This window comes from Microtus ochrogaster, chromosome 21 (assembly GCF_000317375.1).
Source record: "Microtus ochrogaster isolate Prairie Vole_2 chromosome 21, MicOch1.0, whole genome shotgun sequence".
NCBI lineage: Eukaryota > Metazoa > Chordata > Mammalia > Rodentia > Cricetidae > Microtus > Microtus ochrogaster.
Genome location: NC_022022.1, coordinates 26,071,436 through 26,088,408, shown reverse-complemented (window position 1 = coordinate 26,088,408; position 16,973 = coordinate 26,071,436). Strand labels below are relative to the sequence as shown.

The 16,973-nt window shown below is 41.3% G+C and overlaps 1 protein-coding gene across 5 annotated transcripts in view; it reads right to left on the bottom strand.

Moving 5' to 3' along the window:
• The window catches only part of Col25a1 (collagen type XXV alpha 1 chain), a 383,772-nt gene that overhangs the window by 46,508 nt on the left and 320,291 nt on the right, over positions 1-16,973 (bottom strand). For all 5 annotated transcript variants that reach the window (XM_026784141.1, XM_026784143.1, XM_026784144.1 and 2 more), the window contains 5 exons: positions 8,510-8,572; positions 5,421-5,489; positions 4,612-4,656; positions 2,581-2,625; positions 1,433-1,510 (listed from right to left, as the gene is read on the bottom strand). In XM_026784141.1, coding sequence (XP_026639942.1) covers positions 1,433-1,510; positions 2,581-2,625; positions 4,612-4,656; positions 5,421-5,489; positions 8,510-8,572 — 300 coding nt within the window. The remainder of the gene's footprint in view (positions 1-1,432; positions 1,511-2,580; positions 2,626-4,611; positions 4,657-5,420; positions 5,490-8,509; positions 8,573-16,973) is intronic.

The window sequence follows — 16,973 nt, the reverse complement described above, 5'->3', positions numbered from 1 at the left end:
CTGTGTAAGAGGGACCAAGAATAGTCATGAGATGCTCCTAACCTTCTGTCTCGAGCAATAGGGGGAAACGTGGCATCATCAGTCTGTAGCAGTTAGTTAGTAAGATGCCAGCTAGTAGGTGGGAAAAGTACCAGTAGAAGCAGGCGTATTAGTGGAAGTCAGTAAGAAAACCTGTGGCCATGGAGGAACTCTCCCAAAAAGCTGGAGCCACAACACAAGCTAGACCTCAGAAATGGCAGAACTGTCAGGAAACAACTTGTTACTACACAGAAAAAGTAACTGGTCTACCTAAGGAAGATCAGAGACTTTAGGCTAGCAAAAAAAAGAGAGGATGCATAAAAGTGTGAAATACCAAAATAGAATGACTTCCCTAGAGGGAAAGAATGAGAGAAATTAAAGCAGAAGACCACGTTAAAGCATAAAGATTTTTTTAAAGGAAGGCAATTTGGTATACGTGACAGGAGAGTCAAGGGTGATGATTATCATGGTCACCACTGGGTGACAACAGATACTATAACGCACACGTATAAACATGGAAAGGATGTCTAAGAAGCGAGAGTCACAGAGCAAGCCACATGGACTGTTTTGTGAAATAGTTTTCATGGAATGAAAAGAAACAAATTGAAACATACAACCATATAGAAGGCCACCATTTGCCAAAGACTCTTCAAAGCATGAGGTCGTATCTTTAGCCATTTGTTATCAACCACCGGTGAGGTAGCTATGGCTAGTATCTTCATTTCAAATATGGAGAAACAGAGGCACATGGTAGTGAAAGAACTAACTGGTCAGTCAGGTCACATTTCTGGTGAGAAAGACAGTGGAAATCTGAACTCAAGTAGCTCTTGCTCAGCTTTGTAAAAAGTCCCCTGTAGAGCAAGGAAGCAAACATTTGCCTAAACTAACACAATGTTTATATTTGATAAGGTTTAGGAGAATTTAAAATATAAGGGAAACAGAAAATCAACAGTTTAAATTCCTACAAATTAAAGACAACTGGGGCTGGAGCTCTGCCCGTGAGTAGGGAATGATGAAGAAGGCATAGTGATGAATGCATGGACCCGTTGTGGTGGTGACGTGAATGAGAACCACCCCCCCCCGCCGCCGCCCCCGTAGGCTCAGGCATTTGAACATTTAGTCCCCAGTTGGTGATGCTCTTGGGGGCAGGGTGCTGCAGCCTTGCTGGAGGAAGTACGCACTTGGTGCATAGCCTCACCCCACTTCTGGTCTGCTCTCTGCTTCCTGTTTTCAAGGGAAAATGTGAGCGCTCAGCTTCCTGCTCAGGAATGCCTTGCCTTGATGCAATTATGAACTCTGGTGTTTTGAAACCGTAAGCTAAAATAAACTCTTCCAGAAGTTGCAACAGAAGACTAATACACTTATCTGTGTGTGTCATACTCTGTGTGGCTTAGGGCAGAAGCTAGTCACTTGCCTGTAAGGCCTCATGGAGGTTGCCATTGTAGTCTATGATCTCAGTAGCTCCTGGATCTCCCTTTTGCCCAGGTGGACCCTGTGACAAAAAACAAAGCAAGGGAAAGTCATGGGTATTAGTCTCGTCTACAAGATGGTGGCAAAAGAAGAGCAGCTCGAGTCCTCCCTGACGTTATTTCCTTACTACAATGTAGATGATGCACACACATTTCAGAATAATAATTAGGTTTAAATTTTGTCCATATTAAAAAAAATAAAAAAAATTTTGTCCATATTGTAAAGGAGATAGACTACTTCTAACTTTCTGTCTATGTGAAACCGACTCCAAACACACCAACTGATCTTTGTGTCTTGCAAAATACTATTGACTTTTTCTGTATTTATTAAGACAACCCCTAACCTCTTTTTTTTTTTCAAGACAGGGTTTCTCTGTAGCTTTGGGAACCTGTCCTGGAACTAGCTCTTATAGACCAGGCTGGCCTCAAACTCACAGAGATCCGCCTGCCTCTGCCTCCCGAGTGCTGGGATTAAAGGCGTGCGCCACCACCACCTGTCCCCTGACCGCTCTCTATTCATGTACATATTGTAGATTGCTTCCTCATCCCCTTAGAAGACAGAGCAATGATGAACAATGTTCTGTGGGAAATTCTGGGCTTCCCCCATAAGAATCTTATTCCCATATGCCCCAACTTATCTAAAACTAGAGGAAATGGAAGACCAGGATATTATATACCCACAAATATACCTCCCCCAACCCAGATTACAAGCACACTCCCATCTCTGTATAGTATAGACTTTTATCCTCCCATTACATCCGCTGCACAATTTCCGTGACCCGTGTCCTAGTCGTCCTCTGACTTTCCTGAAGAGTATAAATGCACAGACTAGCGCCGTAACTGAAAAATGGAAGTCTTATTAGCTGGGTAGCTGTGGTCTTCATACTAATTTTTTCCAGAATAAAAAGTGTTTGGTAAGAATATCTATACAACCTGTGCCTGAATAAAAAAAATAAGGACCAAGGGAAGGCTATCAGCGGGAATAGTCCCAGTCTACCACTAATGCCTTTGATTGTATACCATCCATTCAGATGCCTCTCACAGCTGTACCAACACGACCTCAAATTCGAGTTTAGACAAGAGGAATACTCACCCGGGGTCCCAGAGCTCCAGAGTCTCCTTTGTCTCCACGATCGCCCTTTGCCCATGAGAAAAGAAAATAATAATCAGCATGGCCACTGTTGTAGGATTCCATCACACCTAATGAGCTATTTGTACCACACAGCTGCGCTTTAGACACGAACTGCAGACATAGGAAGCAGACATCATCACCGCCACCACCACCACTGTAAATGCCTCCTAAAGATGGCGCTGATGGGTAGTTAAATGTCCTCCTCAGAACACAGGCTATGTTGGAACAGTCAGACAGGCTATGAACTCTCTGGCCAGGCTTTGCATAAGCAAAGTGAGTGATTTCTAGGGTACCCAAAGTAATATTTATCTTCAGACTGAGCAGGGTTGCTTTCCTTTGAAGGGGTGTGAATGAAAGGAAAAGGGCCAAGGCACTGTGGCATCTGTCCTCATGGAAGAAACAGAGACAACTGGGACAGGAAGGAATGGAGAGATCATTTTAGGAAGAATGGGATTGTAAAGCCAGAGGCTGGACCCCCCTCTGGTGACAATAGTCACCAGTAGCTACTTTAACACTCTGTGAGTTGACAGCAGTCAGCTAGACCAGGCTGGCCAGACTTCCTTTATCTTATCTCTCCCCTTCTCCTTTTCCTCTCTGTCCTCTCTTTTCTGTTCCTCCCCATTTCGATTTCAAAGCAATAGGAAATCATCTCTGGAGTTTTATTTACGGTGCCACAACCCCACCCACAGAGACACCAAGAAGAGACTACACACTCTCCAAATGATCAGAGGTTGAAAATGACAAGAGAAGAAAGTACTTAAGTCTGTATATATCTAAAGGTTCTTCAAATCAGCCTCAAACTAGAGCCCCCTTTTGATACAGAGCTCACAACATCTGTCTCTCTACATAGTTACATAAAACGGATAAGGACCAGTGAGGATAAGGAGAAAGGGAGGCTGTAATTTTTTCTCATGCAGGTTATACTAGTGACATGGGCCATAACAATTGACTTCTCTATGGATAGGGAATTAACAGCCTCTAATCTCTAGTCCCATTTTGTACTCTTCCATGCTATCAGCTAATGGCATTTTCAGTGACAGTATATATGCTATTTCAGATAGTATAAGCATCATGACGAAGGGACAACTGCTATTGGTGGTGACATTTTATTTTGGTTATTATTTGGTGTGTACACGTGTCTGCATTGTGTCCCAGTGAGTGTGCAGGGATAAGAGTACACCCTCAGGTGTTGGTGCCTGTCTTTCACTTAATGTGAAATGGGGTCTCTTTGTGTTTTCCATTGTGTAAGCCAGGCTAGCTTCTGGGGAATCCCTTGTCTTTCCCTCTATCTTCTTGCAGGAGTGAAGGGATCACAGATGCTTGAGTTATTTTGTGGGTTCTGGGGGCTCAAACTCAGAGCCTCCCCTTCTACAGTAAGAAGTTTTACTCACTGAGCCATGTTCTACTCCTAGGGTATTGTTTTAATTCTCTGAATGGAGTCATGTGACAAGCCAAAGTATAACAGGAACATTCGTCAACAAAAATAGGGAATGAAAACCAAGAGCAAACAATTCATAAACTGTCTCTTTCCCCAAAGAAGCAATTCTCAAGAAACAGGACATACACTGCCTCTTACAGAATAGTCTGTATGGTGAATGGTGGCTGGCGAATGGCTCAGCAAGCAGAGGCCACCACGCCTGAATACTCGAGTTACATCTCAGAACCCAAATGGTGGACAGAGAGAACCAACCCCTACAATTTACCCTCCGACCTCCATATTGCATGTTGTGGCACACAGCATAACACACACACACACACACACACACACACACACACACACACACACACAGTTAAAAAGGGATAGTCTTAAGGATAAGAGCAGACAACAACAAGGAAAAATAAGCCAAGTGTCTTGAGTTATAATCACAGGGACAAACCAAATGTAAGCCCTGAAGGAAAGGTTTCATCTATGACAGAACTCTTTGAGGAAGAGGCAAAAGACACATATCTTGAAGGCCCGTAGTCACATCAAAATGGTTATTGGTTACTGACCTTTGACCCCTTTGGGCCTCTAGCTCCTGATTCACCTTGTTTCCCCTATTGTAAGAGAGTATGAAGATGAGAAAGAGAACGACAGGGAAGATAAGAACAGTGGCTCAGAACAAAGAGGATCACGGACACACTTTATCTTAACAGCCCGGCACAGTGCCGTATAAATGCTGGTTATTTTAACACAGAGAATACGCATCGCTGTAGCAGGAGCTCACTCCCTGGTCTCTGTCAACCTCTACCCGTTATGACTCCGAAGACTCTTTTCCATCAGTGTCTGGGGATAGCTCTGTAAGTGACTCTATGCGTCTCAACAGTGCTTCTGTGCTGTGAGTTCTTTCTCATCAGAGATTACATCACCCCTGTCTCCGAGAGGGGCTGGTTATTAGAGTAGAGTATGACCACGTTAGTTTGTATAATGTTTAGGGAAAGAGAGCTTGCATAGGCAAATATATCCTTAGCACTAATATTTCTAAGGTGTCACACGCCATCAAGTTACCATGGAAATGAACACAGCACTTGGCAGTGAGGGTTTTTCTCAGCAGGCTGTAACACACATTGAGCGATGGCGTGTTATATGACAGCATCTCTCCATTTACGTTCAGATATGCTATTAAATTTCTTCACTGAGCTGCACAGAGTAAACAAGAAGAGTCGAACTGCAAAATCACTAGCATCAGTGTGCATTTCAATGAGGTGCTTGTGATTTGGGTCGTTTTAGCATCTGTTGAAGAGTTAGTTGCATATTCTACAGCAAGAGGCATGCACCCCCAAACTAAAGACAGCTCTCTTCCAACGTAAGAATAACTGACCTTTGGTCCTGGGGCTCCCGGGTCTCCTCGTTCACCTCTTCCAGGAGGCCCTGCCTCTCCACGTTCACCCTGTCACAAATTGCAAAACAGGTAAATAGTAGCCTCCCCATGCCTGTTCCCCAGAGAGGAATACCGGAGTTCAACAAAAAGAGGTAAACACAGCCACTGCTCATTCACAGCATGCTGGCACTGTGCTCATCTCTGAACATGACCCCATTGCATACACAAAACACTCTAAGGTTATTAATTTTGGTGCCATCTTGGCTGGGCTAAGAAGCACCTATGGGACTCTGGAAGCATTCTTACTGTTTTTTTGTTTTGTTTTTTTTTTGTTTTTTTTTTTTATCAGAGTGTGTCCAGAGGAGATTGCATAATGGCCAGTGACTGAGTCGACAGACAGAGAGGGGAAAATTTACCCTTCAAATATGTGATTGTTGCCCACGTGGCTTCGGGAGGGACAAAAGGACAGGCAAGCTGTCTCTGTCCCTCTGGAGCACCTTTTGCTGCTCAGAACACCACAGCCAATCTTCTGTCTTGAGGGCAAGACCAGCACCAGGCCTTGCATCTTAAACCTTTACCTTCTTCCAAGGAGTTTCAGTACCAGCTTCCATGATTCTGAAGCCATCAGACCTAGACTGAGCCAGGCTACTAGGATGCTTTTAGTTGGTATATAGCTGGTTTCTGTGGGACATCTTTGCCTCTGTAATCACATGAGCCAATTCTCCTAATAAATCCCTTCCTTAGCTTTACACACACAAACATACACACATATGTCATATTACATATACATGTGTCATATATATGGATGCCATATTTATATATGGCTAGGTAGGTATATATGGTAGGTAAATACTCTCTCACTGATGTAGGTTCTGAGTCTCTAGAACACCCTGATATAAATGTATATGTAATTCTGCCTTCTAATCCCCATTTTATAAATATGGAAAGAGTTTGATGAATGTCTGTTAGGTGGCTATGCAGATAAATGCAAAGACATTAAAAGATTATCAGTATGGCTTCCTCATCCTCTTCTTCCTATGCTTATTGCTCCTCCTTTTTTTTTTTAAATTATCGAATGGACATCTATTTACATTCTGTAGCAAATTTTAAGAAGTTCCAGCAAAGTACATAGCACAATGGCATATATTATACTCTGACCTACTGATTTTTTTTTTTTGTACTCTGACTTAAATTCAATTTTTCTAGGCAGATGTAGCTCTGACAAGGCACCAGGAGAGGCCCTTGGGACACGCCATTTCCACTACAGATTCTTTCTTAGGACATGTCTTCACTGCCCTGCGAGTTAGACACACCATTTTATTTTTCAGATCTCTTGTTAGGAGTACAAATTCAGACCATCTACAAAAAATGGTAAAAGACCATTGTTGGGTCAAAATAGATCTTCAAATTAGAAATTTCCCCTTAGGACACAACTCTTGTTGAGATAGGCAATTCAGCTAACAAGTTTAGGATATTGCTAAAACTGACTTTCTGTGCATATGCTTGCTTGTAGATAGGTCACAGGGGCATCACATCTCCTCCTTCTCCTGGAGGTCCAGAGTAAAGTATTTGTTCTCTAGAGTCATGCTGAGGCCTTCATAACAGCCATTACTCTCAACTTTGTGACTCTATGTCTGAGTCTCTCTCTTTGAAACTATGGAATAGTTTAACAGTTTGCTATTAAAAAAAGTATTTAGGGCCAGGCAGTGGTGGCACAGGCCTTTAATCCCAGCACTCGGGAGGCACAGGCAGGAGGATATCTGTGAGTTTGAGGCCAGCCTGGTCTACAAGAGCTAGTTCCAGGACAGGCTCTAAAGCTACAGAGAAGCCCTATCTCAAAAAAAAAAAAAAGACAAAAAAATTAGGGATAAATATCTCTATCAGCTGGGTTTATTTTTTTTCCCCTGTCTAGCAAAAATCTTCTACAGATGAAGTTCCCAATGGCTCCCCCTGCTGGGACTCACCCTCCCTGTGTGGTGGTAGATATACTCTTCTGCCTGGCCACTTTCTCTCTCCTGGCTTTAAGGCTTCAAACTCAATCAGTATAACAGTTTTCATGTCAACAGACAATTCCTTTCATCTCTGTCTTTGCCTTTCCCTCTCAGGAAGGTCTATCTTGTGTGAATTTGTTTAGGCTAAAACAGAATTTCTTTAATGGGCTTGATAGCTTATTGTGTGAAAATGGGATTTCTTTGGAAAACAATTTTTCATAATCCTTCGAGTTCCAGTCCTCTTAGGCAATGGATAGTTTCCGCTGCTAGGATTAGAGTTATTTTCACTTGACCAGAGCAGAAATGAGGCCTAGACCATCTGAATAGACCGTGACATATTTCTCTAACTATTGGAAATCACCCCTGGCCTATTTCTACTGAACCCAGAACTCATCGAGGCCGAGTCTGCTGTGGCTTAAAAATAAGTGAGTATACGTGGATGCCACTTTGTACTTTTGATTCACAAGTCTGTCCTGAGCACAACTCCATCACCGTTTATGTCTTACTGGGCAGATGAAGGGTGAACTCTGGACCTGCCTCTCTGTCTGCAGCTCTGTATTCTTTTTGCATGGCAACATACAGCTCTTGCTTTCAGGGTCCACTTTAAGGTTGCCAAATAGCACACTCAAAGATGGTTTTTATTACAGAATACTTCTGCACACATCATTTGGAGCAGATATTTTTTTGGAGTGAAGCATTTAGAAATCTCTGTGACATCCGTGGGGATGGGATTAATGTCCGATTAGCAAGAGCATCCTGGAATGGATGAGGAAGGGAAGAAGAAGGGGTTGGTGAGCTCTGGCCCTCCTTTCTCTCAGCCACCTTTCCATGTCACCGGGAAGCCAGTGGCATCACACTTACTGAGGAATCCAGAGGGCAAACTTGAACGACAACTATATTCCACCCACTGTCGGATGTGCCTAGAGCTTCCTGGACATAACTTCCAAAGGCATGCCATTAATAGGTGGATCAGGCTGCCTTGGTTCTAAGGCAAACCTATATGGCCATCCAAACAGTGGAAGAGTCCTCCCACCTTTTATTTTTGGCAGGGATGGCACAAATGTCAGAGAAAAAGGAGGGGCATAAAGGTTTACTTACTTTTGTTCCTGGTAACCCTGGTAAGCCCGGCTCTCCTTGAGGACCAATGAAGCCTGGTTCTCCCTTAAAAAAGATGGGCATACAAGGCATTATTCATTTGACAGCACGCTCAGTTTTTCCTACTGTGGTTCTACTTCCTTGATTGCGTACAAGTGTCCCAGCTGAGCTCAAACTACTCACTACACGATGGTCGCCAATGGAATGAGTGGCGCTCCAGAGATGCTTTAGAAAGTGATGCAAATGTCTTTGTAATAACTCCTTCCCTCCTCCGTCCGGTGCGTCTTGTCATTTAACACACAAAGACCAATTGTGTTTAGGTGGATGTGGAGGGGCCCATAAGGCTCCCTTCCTCTGTCCACAGCCTTGTGAATTCTCTTCCTCTTGAGTCAAGAGTGGATTCCCTATGTAGACCTGGTGAATAAGATACTCTGGGAATGATAGGACGTTACATCTGAGTCTAAGCTGAGTGGCTTCTGTCGGGGGTGGGTCTTTCCTCTATCTTCTCACTTGGACCACTGATTTTGAGGGGAACAAACTGCCCTGCTGTGGGGTAGCCCTGAGGGGCTACCACAGTGTGAGGGCTGAGGTCTGTCAAGAACTCTGAGAGGGAGCTTGGGAGTGGATTTTCCATCCCTTAGATTCTTCTAAAGAGGACACAGCCCTGGATCCTGGATGCCTGCTTCATGGCCGTCTCTTCAGGGACTCAGAGGCAGAGTCACCTGTCCTGCTTGAATTCCTGCCCTTCAGAGACATAGCGAACAGTTTTCAGCATCTACTTTCTAGGGTAAGGCAGCAGGCGATAATACATAGCTGATACAATGAATATGCCCAGGTGAGAGAATTAGTAATATTCAACATGAAAGGAAAAGTCCCTCTTCTTGCCATACCCCTCAAACATTGTCTCTGTTACCTGGAGGAAATTCATCTGTGGCATAATAAAAGGCACCCTGGTCTTGGCATGGATCTGTCAGGCCTTAGACTCCTCTGGGTTACAGGAATGGTAAGAGACCTCCTTTGTTGCTCATAACTTGTTCCTTCCAACTACACATGAATTGCTACAAACAGGAGACACTAAGTGAGTCCCCTAGATATTGCCAAGGTGTGAATAACCAATCTGATGGCTAGAAGGCTGGAATTTTCCATTTTATTTCATCACCTATGGGAAAGGGAGAACGGCTGGAGGTTGAAGTTAATCACTAGAGAGTAGCGATTTCATCAGTTATGCCATGGAATCCCTATAGAAACCCTAAATGACAGAACCAAGTAGACTTTTCAAGTCAACAGATACAGTTACAAGTCAGGAGGGTGGAGCGTTCAGATCCACAAGGACAGAGGCCTTTGTGGCCGGAGGGTCTTCCAGACATTGCCCTATTCAGTGGGCAGTTTTATTCAGCCTTTAGAATAAATGACAAGGGCGTCACCCTGAACTGTGACTCATTCTATCCAATTCTTAAAACAAGTTGTTCCCCCAAAGCCCTAAATCCATAGCCACTTTAGAAAAAGTGCAAATAATCCCAGTCACTGATAATTTGCTACATGCCACTGAAATGAAGTTAGTCTTGCAAGGTTGGTCCTGAAGATGGTGACATCTGAGACTAAGAAGGACGGCATCAGAACAGGGCCGAGCTACTGCCCAAATTCAGTTGGCATGTGAACCAGAAAGATGGAGGCCTAGGGTTTGAAAAGAAACTACTTAGAGCAGTGTTTACATCCTCCTGATTATCTACCCAGTTTTATTTTCTTTTTAACTAGTCAAGGGAAACAAGACATAGGGGTCTAACCATTTAGAATATAAAATACTTAACAAAAATTTTAATGCAAACCTTGCAATGGTTCTTTTCTAATACTTCCTGTTTTGTTTATGCTTGGACTATTTCTGGAAGAATTATCAGTTCAATTGATTTCCCTTCAAATCAGCTGTCATGAACCTGTTTCATGGTGCTTGGAACTAAGCAGGAAGGCTTAGAGAGAGTGTTCTGCAGGCATGTTAAAATGTCTGCATCTATGTTTCAAACAAGTGGACTTTTTAAACATTTATATAAAAGCTAGCTGCTGGGTATTGAGAATAGAAGGATGTCGTCACTGTGAAACATTTCAGGTGACACACCACTCAGATTTAGTATGATTTGAGCACCGGGAAGGTAGAAAAGTGGGGGCTGGATCTCGGAACTGAGGTTTACGGTAAGGTTATTTCCTATAATCCCTATTCTACTCGGCACCACAGTCTACCTCCTTCTAGAAGGGAAAACCTGGCAAAGGTGTCAGACCTCTTAATATTTCAAAATAAAAGTCTGACCTCAATTGAGAGAAATCATTTATAAGTCTACCTTTAGCAAAATAATTTGATGTGTTATTTTATAAAAAAATACTATAAGGGATACATTTATTTATAACTAAACATTTAATCTAATAGGGTAATATTTAACATGAATAGGTGTCTTCTCTCCACTTTCAAGAATATGAATGAATGTTACAGTCATTAGTCATGGCGGATGTCCCCAAATTGTAATGTAGAGGTTGAATATTTGCTTTTCAATTTGAACTCTTTATACATTTTCAAGCAAAGATAAAATGATCTCTTTAGCCAGTCATGTGGAAGCTTCATTAAAGCATACTAATAATACAAAGCAGAAAGGGAAGAAGACACAGAAATACAGTCCGTATTTGAGTTAGTGTTTAGTTTACGAAAAAGTCAAGCATGCGGTTGCGTTTTCCACAAACAAGTCTTTGTTATCTCAGCAGTTAGATACAGGCATTTTTAATCTTCCTTCTAAAGATACATTAAATTTCCTTTAACAGATGATTCAGGGCAAAATTATTTAATTTTAAGAGATAAATTAAGCTGTAGACTTGATTTTTAGCACTGTTGTGCTTATAGGCTTCAAAAGACTTTAGTGCAATTAGTTGCTCATGACCACCACTCCGAGAGAGAGTATCAGTCACATACGTACATTGTGACACACCCCGTGTTCCAATGCACTACTTACTTTGTCAACCAGGCTGTGCTTAAACTTAGAGACCCACCTGCCTCTGTCTCCCAGGAGCTGGGATTAAAGGTGTGCGTCGCCACCTTCTCAAGCATTTTAAGCTTAATTATCTCCTGAGCTTATACTGGTTCTGAAAGTTTTGGTTCCAAAAGTTTTTCTGGGAGAAACCCTGGCTCTCCCAGATGGTCTGAAGAGGGCTTAAAGGTTGAATGGTTTCACAGTGGGCAAAGACATTTTGTTTGCTGTTGGCCTGAAGCATCTGAGTGTGAACAGCTTCAGATTTTGTGTGGAGTCTAACCTTTAAGACATAGCCACTCCTGGAGCTTGGAGGTTATAGCAAAGAAAACTAGCAACTTTATCTGAATTAGTTGTTAAAATAACCTTTCGTTGGACAATTACCTATCTGAGATGTGTTAAATAGTTCACCCGAACAACAAATCGAGAAGACTGAATATAGACGTGTAGATGTGAATCCAGCTGTAGTCTAAGCCAGGCATTAAAGAGATTTTAGGGGGAAAAAATCTTTATATACCAATATCATCCTTCTTACATCTTTTTCTGATCTTATTTGAAAAAAATTCAGTTTTATTTCATAAAACATACAATCTACCTAACAATGAGCAAAATGTCTCCAGTTTAATTTTGAACAAGATCTATTTTTGGCTGAAGTCAGTTTTCTTCAACTTATCTGCCAATACCTATCAACCCTCCCTCAAATCAACCAACTCAAATATCTCAGTGTAACAGCAACATAAATGTGAAGTCTTCTGGATAAAAGTTAAAGAGCGAACAGACTAAGGAGCCGCATCAGCCCCTCCAGTCCTGTCCACCAGCCAAGAAACAACGGCTCCCTTCTATATTATGAAAACATGAAGCCGAGCTGGCAAAAGCTTAGGAATGTGGCTTTTCTGAATGACTGCTGAAGATTTCATGAGGTCTTGGGATTCTCTAATAAAGATCTTAACTGACTTTCTAAGCACAGCAAGGGAATACTTCAGATAGTCTCTCCCTTCTAAATGGTCACTGTGATAGCGTTCAAAAGGGCAAGAAGAACGGGCACATACTTAGAAGGGTCGCTAGTTCAATGAAGGGGAAGGAAGAAAGGGAGAGAGAGAGAGAGAAAAAGAGAGGCAGTTTCATTTTCACAGAGATGTTTCTAGATAAACTTCCAGAACATTCTATCCATTAAGCAAAATGGTGGCCAGAAACTTATTAGTTCTTGCTTGAAGAAAAATATCTGGCTTTTTATTTATTATTACTGGTTTCATTTTTATTTATTTTTTCCGGTTTTATTTTTATAAGTCATTATTAAAGAAGCAAATTACATAATTTTCTTAACCCAAAAACTCTCTAGATGAGTCTTGTTTTCTGTGATTTTTATCGTTTCTGAACAGATCTGATTTTCATTGTCCCCAAAAATAGTACAATGGAGTTTGAAAAAAAATATGTGCTGGTTTGCTTGGGTGCTAAAAGCACCCCAAAATGTTGATTAATGTGTCTTGACACAGAATGCATTAGCCATGCACTGTTCTTTTTGCTTAGAGGCTAATTAGAATTCAAGTCAGCATGATACCTGCTTTTGCGAATTACAGCAGTAACATTTATTATACTAGGAACTGGGAGGCAGTCAGTTTGGGTAATGACTGATTTCTAAAATTATTGAGGAGACAAAAAAAATGAGAAGTAGAGTTCGTCCCTAAAACACTTATTACTCATAAGGATACAATCTGAGTATAAATTACTACATTTTAAGTGTTCTGTTGAAAATGAACTAAATAGTGAATTTATTTAAAACCCAGAAAAACCTGTCTTTTGGAGATTTTTTTTTTTGTATTAACAGAATTGCATCATGAAGGATATGCAGTGTAATTGTTGGGAGTTTCATTATGGTTGCTAAAAATCTCTGATTTCTTTTGCATGAGTTTCCTAATTGGACTCAAGTTACCCATGTCTTCAGGTAGTCTGTGCCAGCAGGAAGTAGTTACAAGCAATAATAACACAGTGTGACCTGTCTGCTAAGGCTGTCTTATTTCCTTTCCTCTATGAATTAATTTTACATCCCTCCATCTATCTCTGCCAGTTTTGAGATATGCCAATGTTTCTGAGGACTGAGCTGTATTCATCTTCGTCACATTCTGAAGACGCATTTGTTACTCACAGAGGACCAGGCCAGCACTCAATCCTGCGAGTGTCAAGTGAATGTCTCTGCCTCCTGTGAAAACAGATTTCAGGTCCGAGGGGATTTCACATGATGTGGGAGACATAGTTACCACCTTAGACCCTTCTGCCTCTTTAACTTCTTGATCTGAATGTCAAATTTTCACTAATGAGGAAACCAGAGTAAAACCATTAAACTTCAAGGAATGGGAAACCATTAAAATATAGTTGCTACTTAAATAGCTTTTTATGATTTGATGTAATATTTGCTGTTAATATATCTCCCCCCTCTTACTTTGTTTTGTTTTTGAGACAGGGTTTCTCTGTGTAGCTTTGGAGCCTTTTCTGGAACTTGCTCTGTAGACCAGACTGGCCTTGAAACTCACAGAGATCCACCTGCCTCTGCCTCCCAAGTGCTGGGATTAAAGCCATGTGCCACCACTGCCCAGCTAAAACTTGACTTTTTAATTTGGTAAAATCAGCTACTTCTATCCTTTGAAAGAGAAAAACAAGCACTGAAAATCTGAGAAAAGTATCTTGAGTTAGGCAACACTGACTAGAAAGTTGAGAACAGTAGCAGGATACAAAATCAACTTGCAAAAAGTCAGCAGCCTTCCTATATACAATATACAAAAAGTCAGTCTTCCTGTGTACAAATGCCGAACACTGAGAAGGAAATTAGGAAAACAATACCATTCCCAAGAGCCTCAAAATATCTTGGAATAAGTTTAGTCAAGGAAAATTAAGACCCATACAATGAAAACTTTAAGACCCTGAAAAAGAAATAGAAGAAGATACCAGAAGATGGAAAGGCCTTCCACACCCATGGATTGGTTGGGTTAATATTATCAAACTCCTACAAAAAGCAATCTACAGACTCAATGAAACGCACAGCAAAATTCCAATGTAATTCCTTATAGATACTGAAAAACATCTTAAATTTCATATGGAAATATAAAAGACCCAGGATAGTCAAATAAAAAAAAAAACGAAACAATTAAAAAATACTGCTGCTATATCAGCACCCCGGATTTGAAGTTTTACTGTAGAGTTACAGTCATATAAACAGCATGGTATTGTCATCAAAACAAACATATTGATTAATGGAATAGACTTGAGGATCCACAGATAAACCCAGACTCCTACAGTCAGCTGCTTTTTTTTTTTTTTTTTTTTTTGTCTAAGAGGCCAATAATACACATTGCAGAAGAGACATTTTCAACAGATGGGCAAATGCTGCCACTCAAACTGGACAGCAAGACATAGAAGAATGAGACTCAATTCTTATTTCTCATTCTCAGAAAACTAAACTCCAAATGGATCAAGGACTCCAGGATAAGATGTGATACCCTGTAGAAAGTAGTCACAAAAAAGGAATTTCTGAACATGATGCTAATGGTGCAGACATTAAGACCAACAGGCAACATGGGACCACATGAAACTCAAAAGCAACTTTATGGCAAGAGATAACCATATTTAAAAGAGGCAGCCTAAAGAATGAGGAAAAATCCTGACCACTTGTACATCTATCAGATGGTTAGTATCTATAACATACAAAGAACTAAAACAGAACCCCTGAACATCAAGAGAACAAACAACCCAATTGCATGGAACTATACAGAATTCTCAAAAGAAGAAAGATAAATAGGAGACTTAGTTTTGAGGCTGTTCAATATCCTTAGCTACGTAAAAATACAAATTAAAACGACTTTGAGATTTCATCTTACCCTGGTCAGAATGGACAAGATAAAAGGAAAACAAATGGTGACAAATGTTGGCATGGACATAGGGAAGGGGAGACATTGACTCACTGTTGGTGGGAACGCCAACGGGTGCAGCCACTGTGGAAGTCAAAAAGCTGGAAGCAAATTTACTACATGATGCAGCCGTACCACTTTTAGGCATTTATCTAAAGGACCACTATGGAGATGCTTGCTCATCCATGTTCCCTGCTTCTCCATCCACAAGAGCTAGAAATTAGACACAGTCTAGATGTCCATTAAGAGATGATGGATAACAGTAATGTGGTACATCCACACAGTGAAAAATTATTCAGTCATAAAAAAAATTTACGGGGCTGGAGAGATGGCTCAGAGGTTAAGGGAAATGACTGCTCTTCCAGAGGCCCTGAGTTCAATTCCCAGCAACCATATGGTGGCTCACAACCATCTGATCTGGCTCCCTCTTCTGGCTTGCAGACTGAACACCGTGTAATAATAAATAAATATTTTAAAAAATTATGAAATTCTCAGATAAATGGCTGGAACAGGAAACCTTATTCTGAGTGAAGTAACCCAGGCCTGGAAGGACAGACATCACTATGGGATGTGTCAAGTTGTCTTCTGGCTTTTCCCATGAACAGTAAGGAAGAAGAAGGCTCACATGGCTTCTCTCATCTTCAAGCTGTGTGCACCCTTGCCTTTTGCTCCTGGAATGCACTCAGGAAGTAGGGAAAGTGGGTGCCCTTATTGCTTTTAACCGTCTTATTCATTCATCCCTTTAAAGAGGGATCCATAATTTGTATCTATGTAAAGCATGGCTAGATGTATTTTCTCCAGGTTAAGATTACTTACACGAGGAAAGACTACCTTGAGCGGTTGCATAAGCGAAGCTTCCGGTATTCTGAGCTGACCCACGAGAAGCAGTAACAGCAGTCATTCGCTATACGCTGGGGGAGGTTTCAAGAGCTATGAACACATTTGTTCATTTCAGTCTCACAGTAGAGCTCTGGGCTCTGGTCACTGTTGGTTCTCATGAGAAAACCAAACCACAGAGAGATTCCAAATCTTGCCCTGGGTCACAGGAGCAGCAAAGCTATGGTTTGGTTTGTTCTAGGGTCGTTGGTCAAAACTGCTTATTTATGAGGGAAACAGAACCACAAGAATGGATCAACAATATATGTATATTTTTCAAAGGAGGTATCTAGAATAAGATCTTCAAAAATAATAACCTAGAATTTTCTGTTTTTATCTGATATCAGAAAAGGTAGGCACTATCCTCTAAAATGCTTACTATCCTCTAAGATACTTGAAGGAAAGAGAAGACTTAACATTTTTGAAAGCTTGTTCATAAAACTAATTTTCTAAGCTCAAATCTTACTCCAGAAGATCAACTTCTGCATGGTACATTGTACATAATTTAATTTTCCCAGCTGAACATCTTGACACTATATGAACCATGAATGCATGAAATAGGAATTCCAAATGTCTTCCACATGGCAAGAGGACTTTCAAATAGTGCAGGAAGCCTAAGAGCAGCTTGAGATGAAGTCAGGCCGGGTCTCAGCCACTTCCCCTATGCATGCCTACAGTAATAGCACT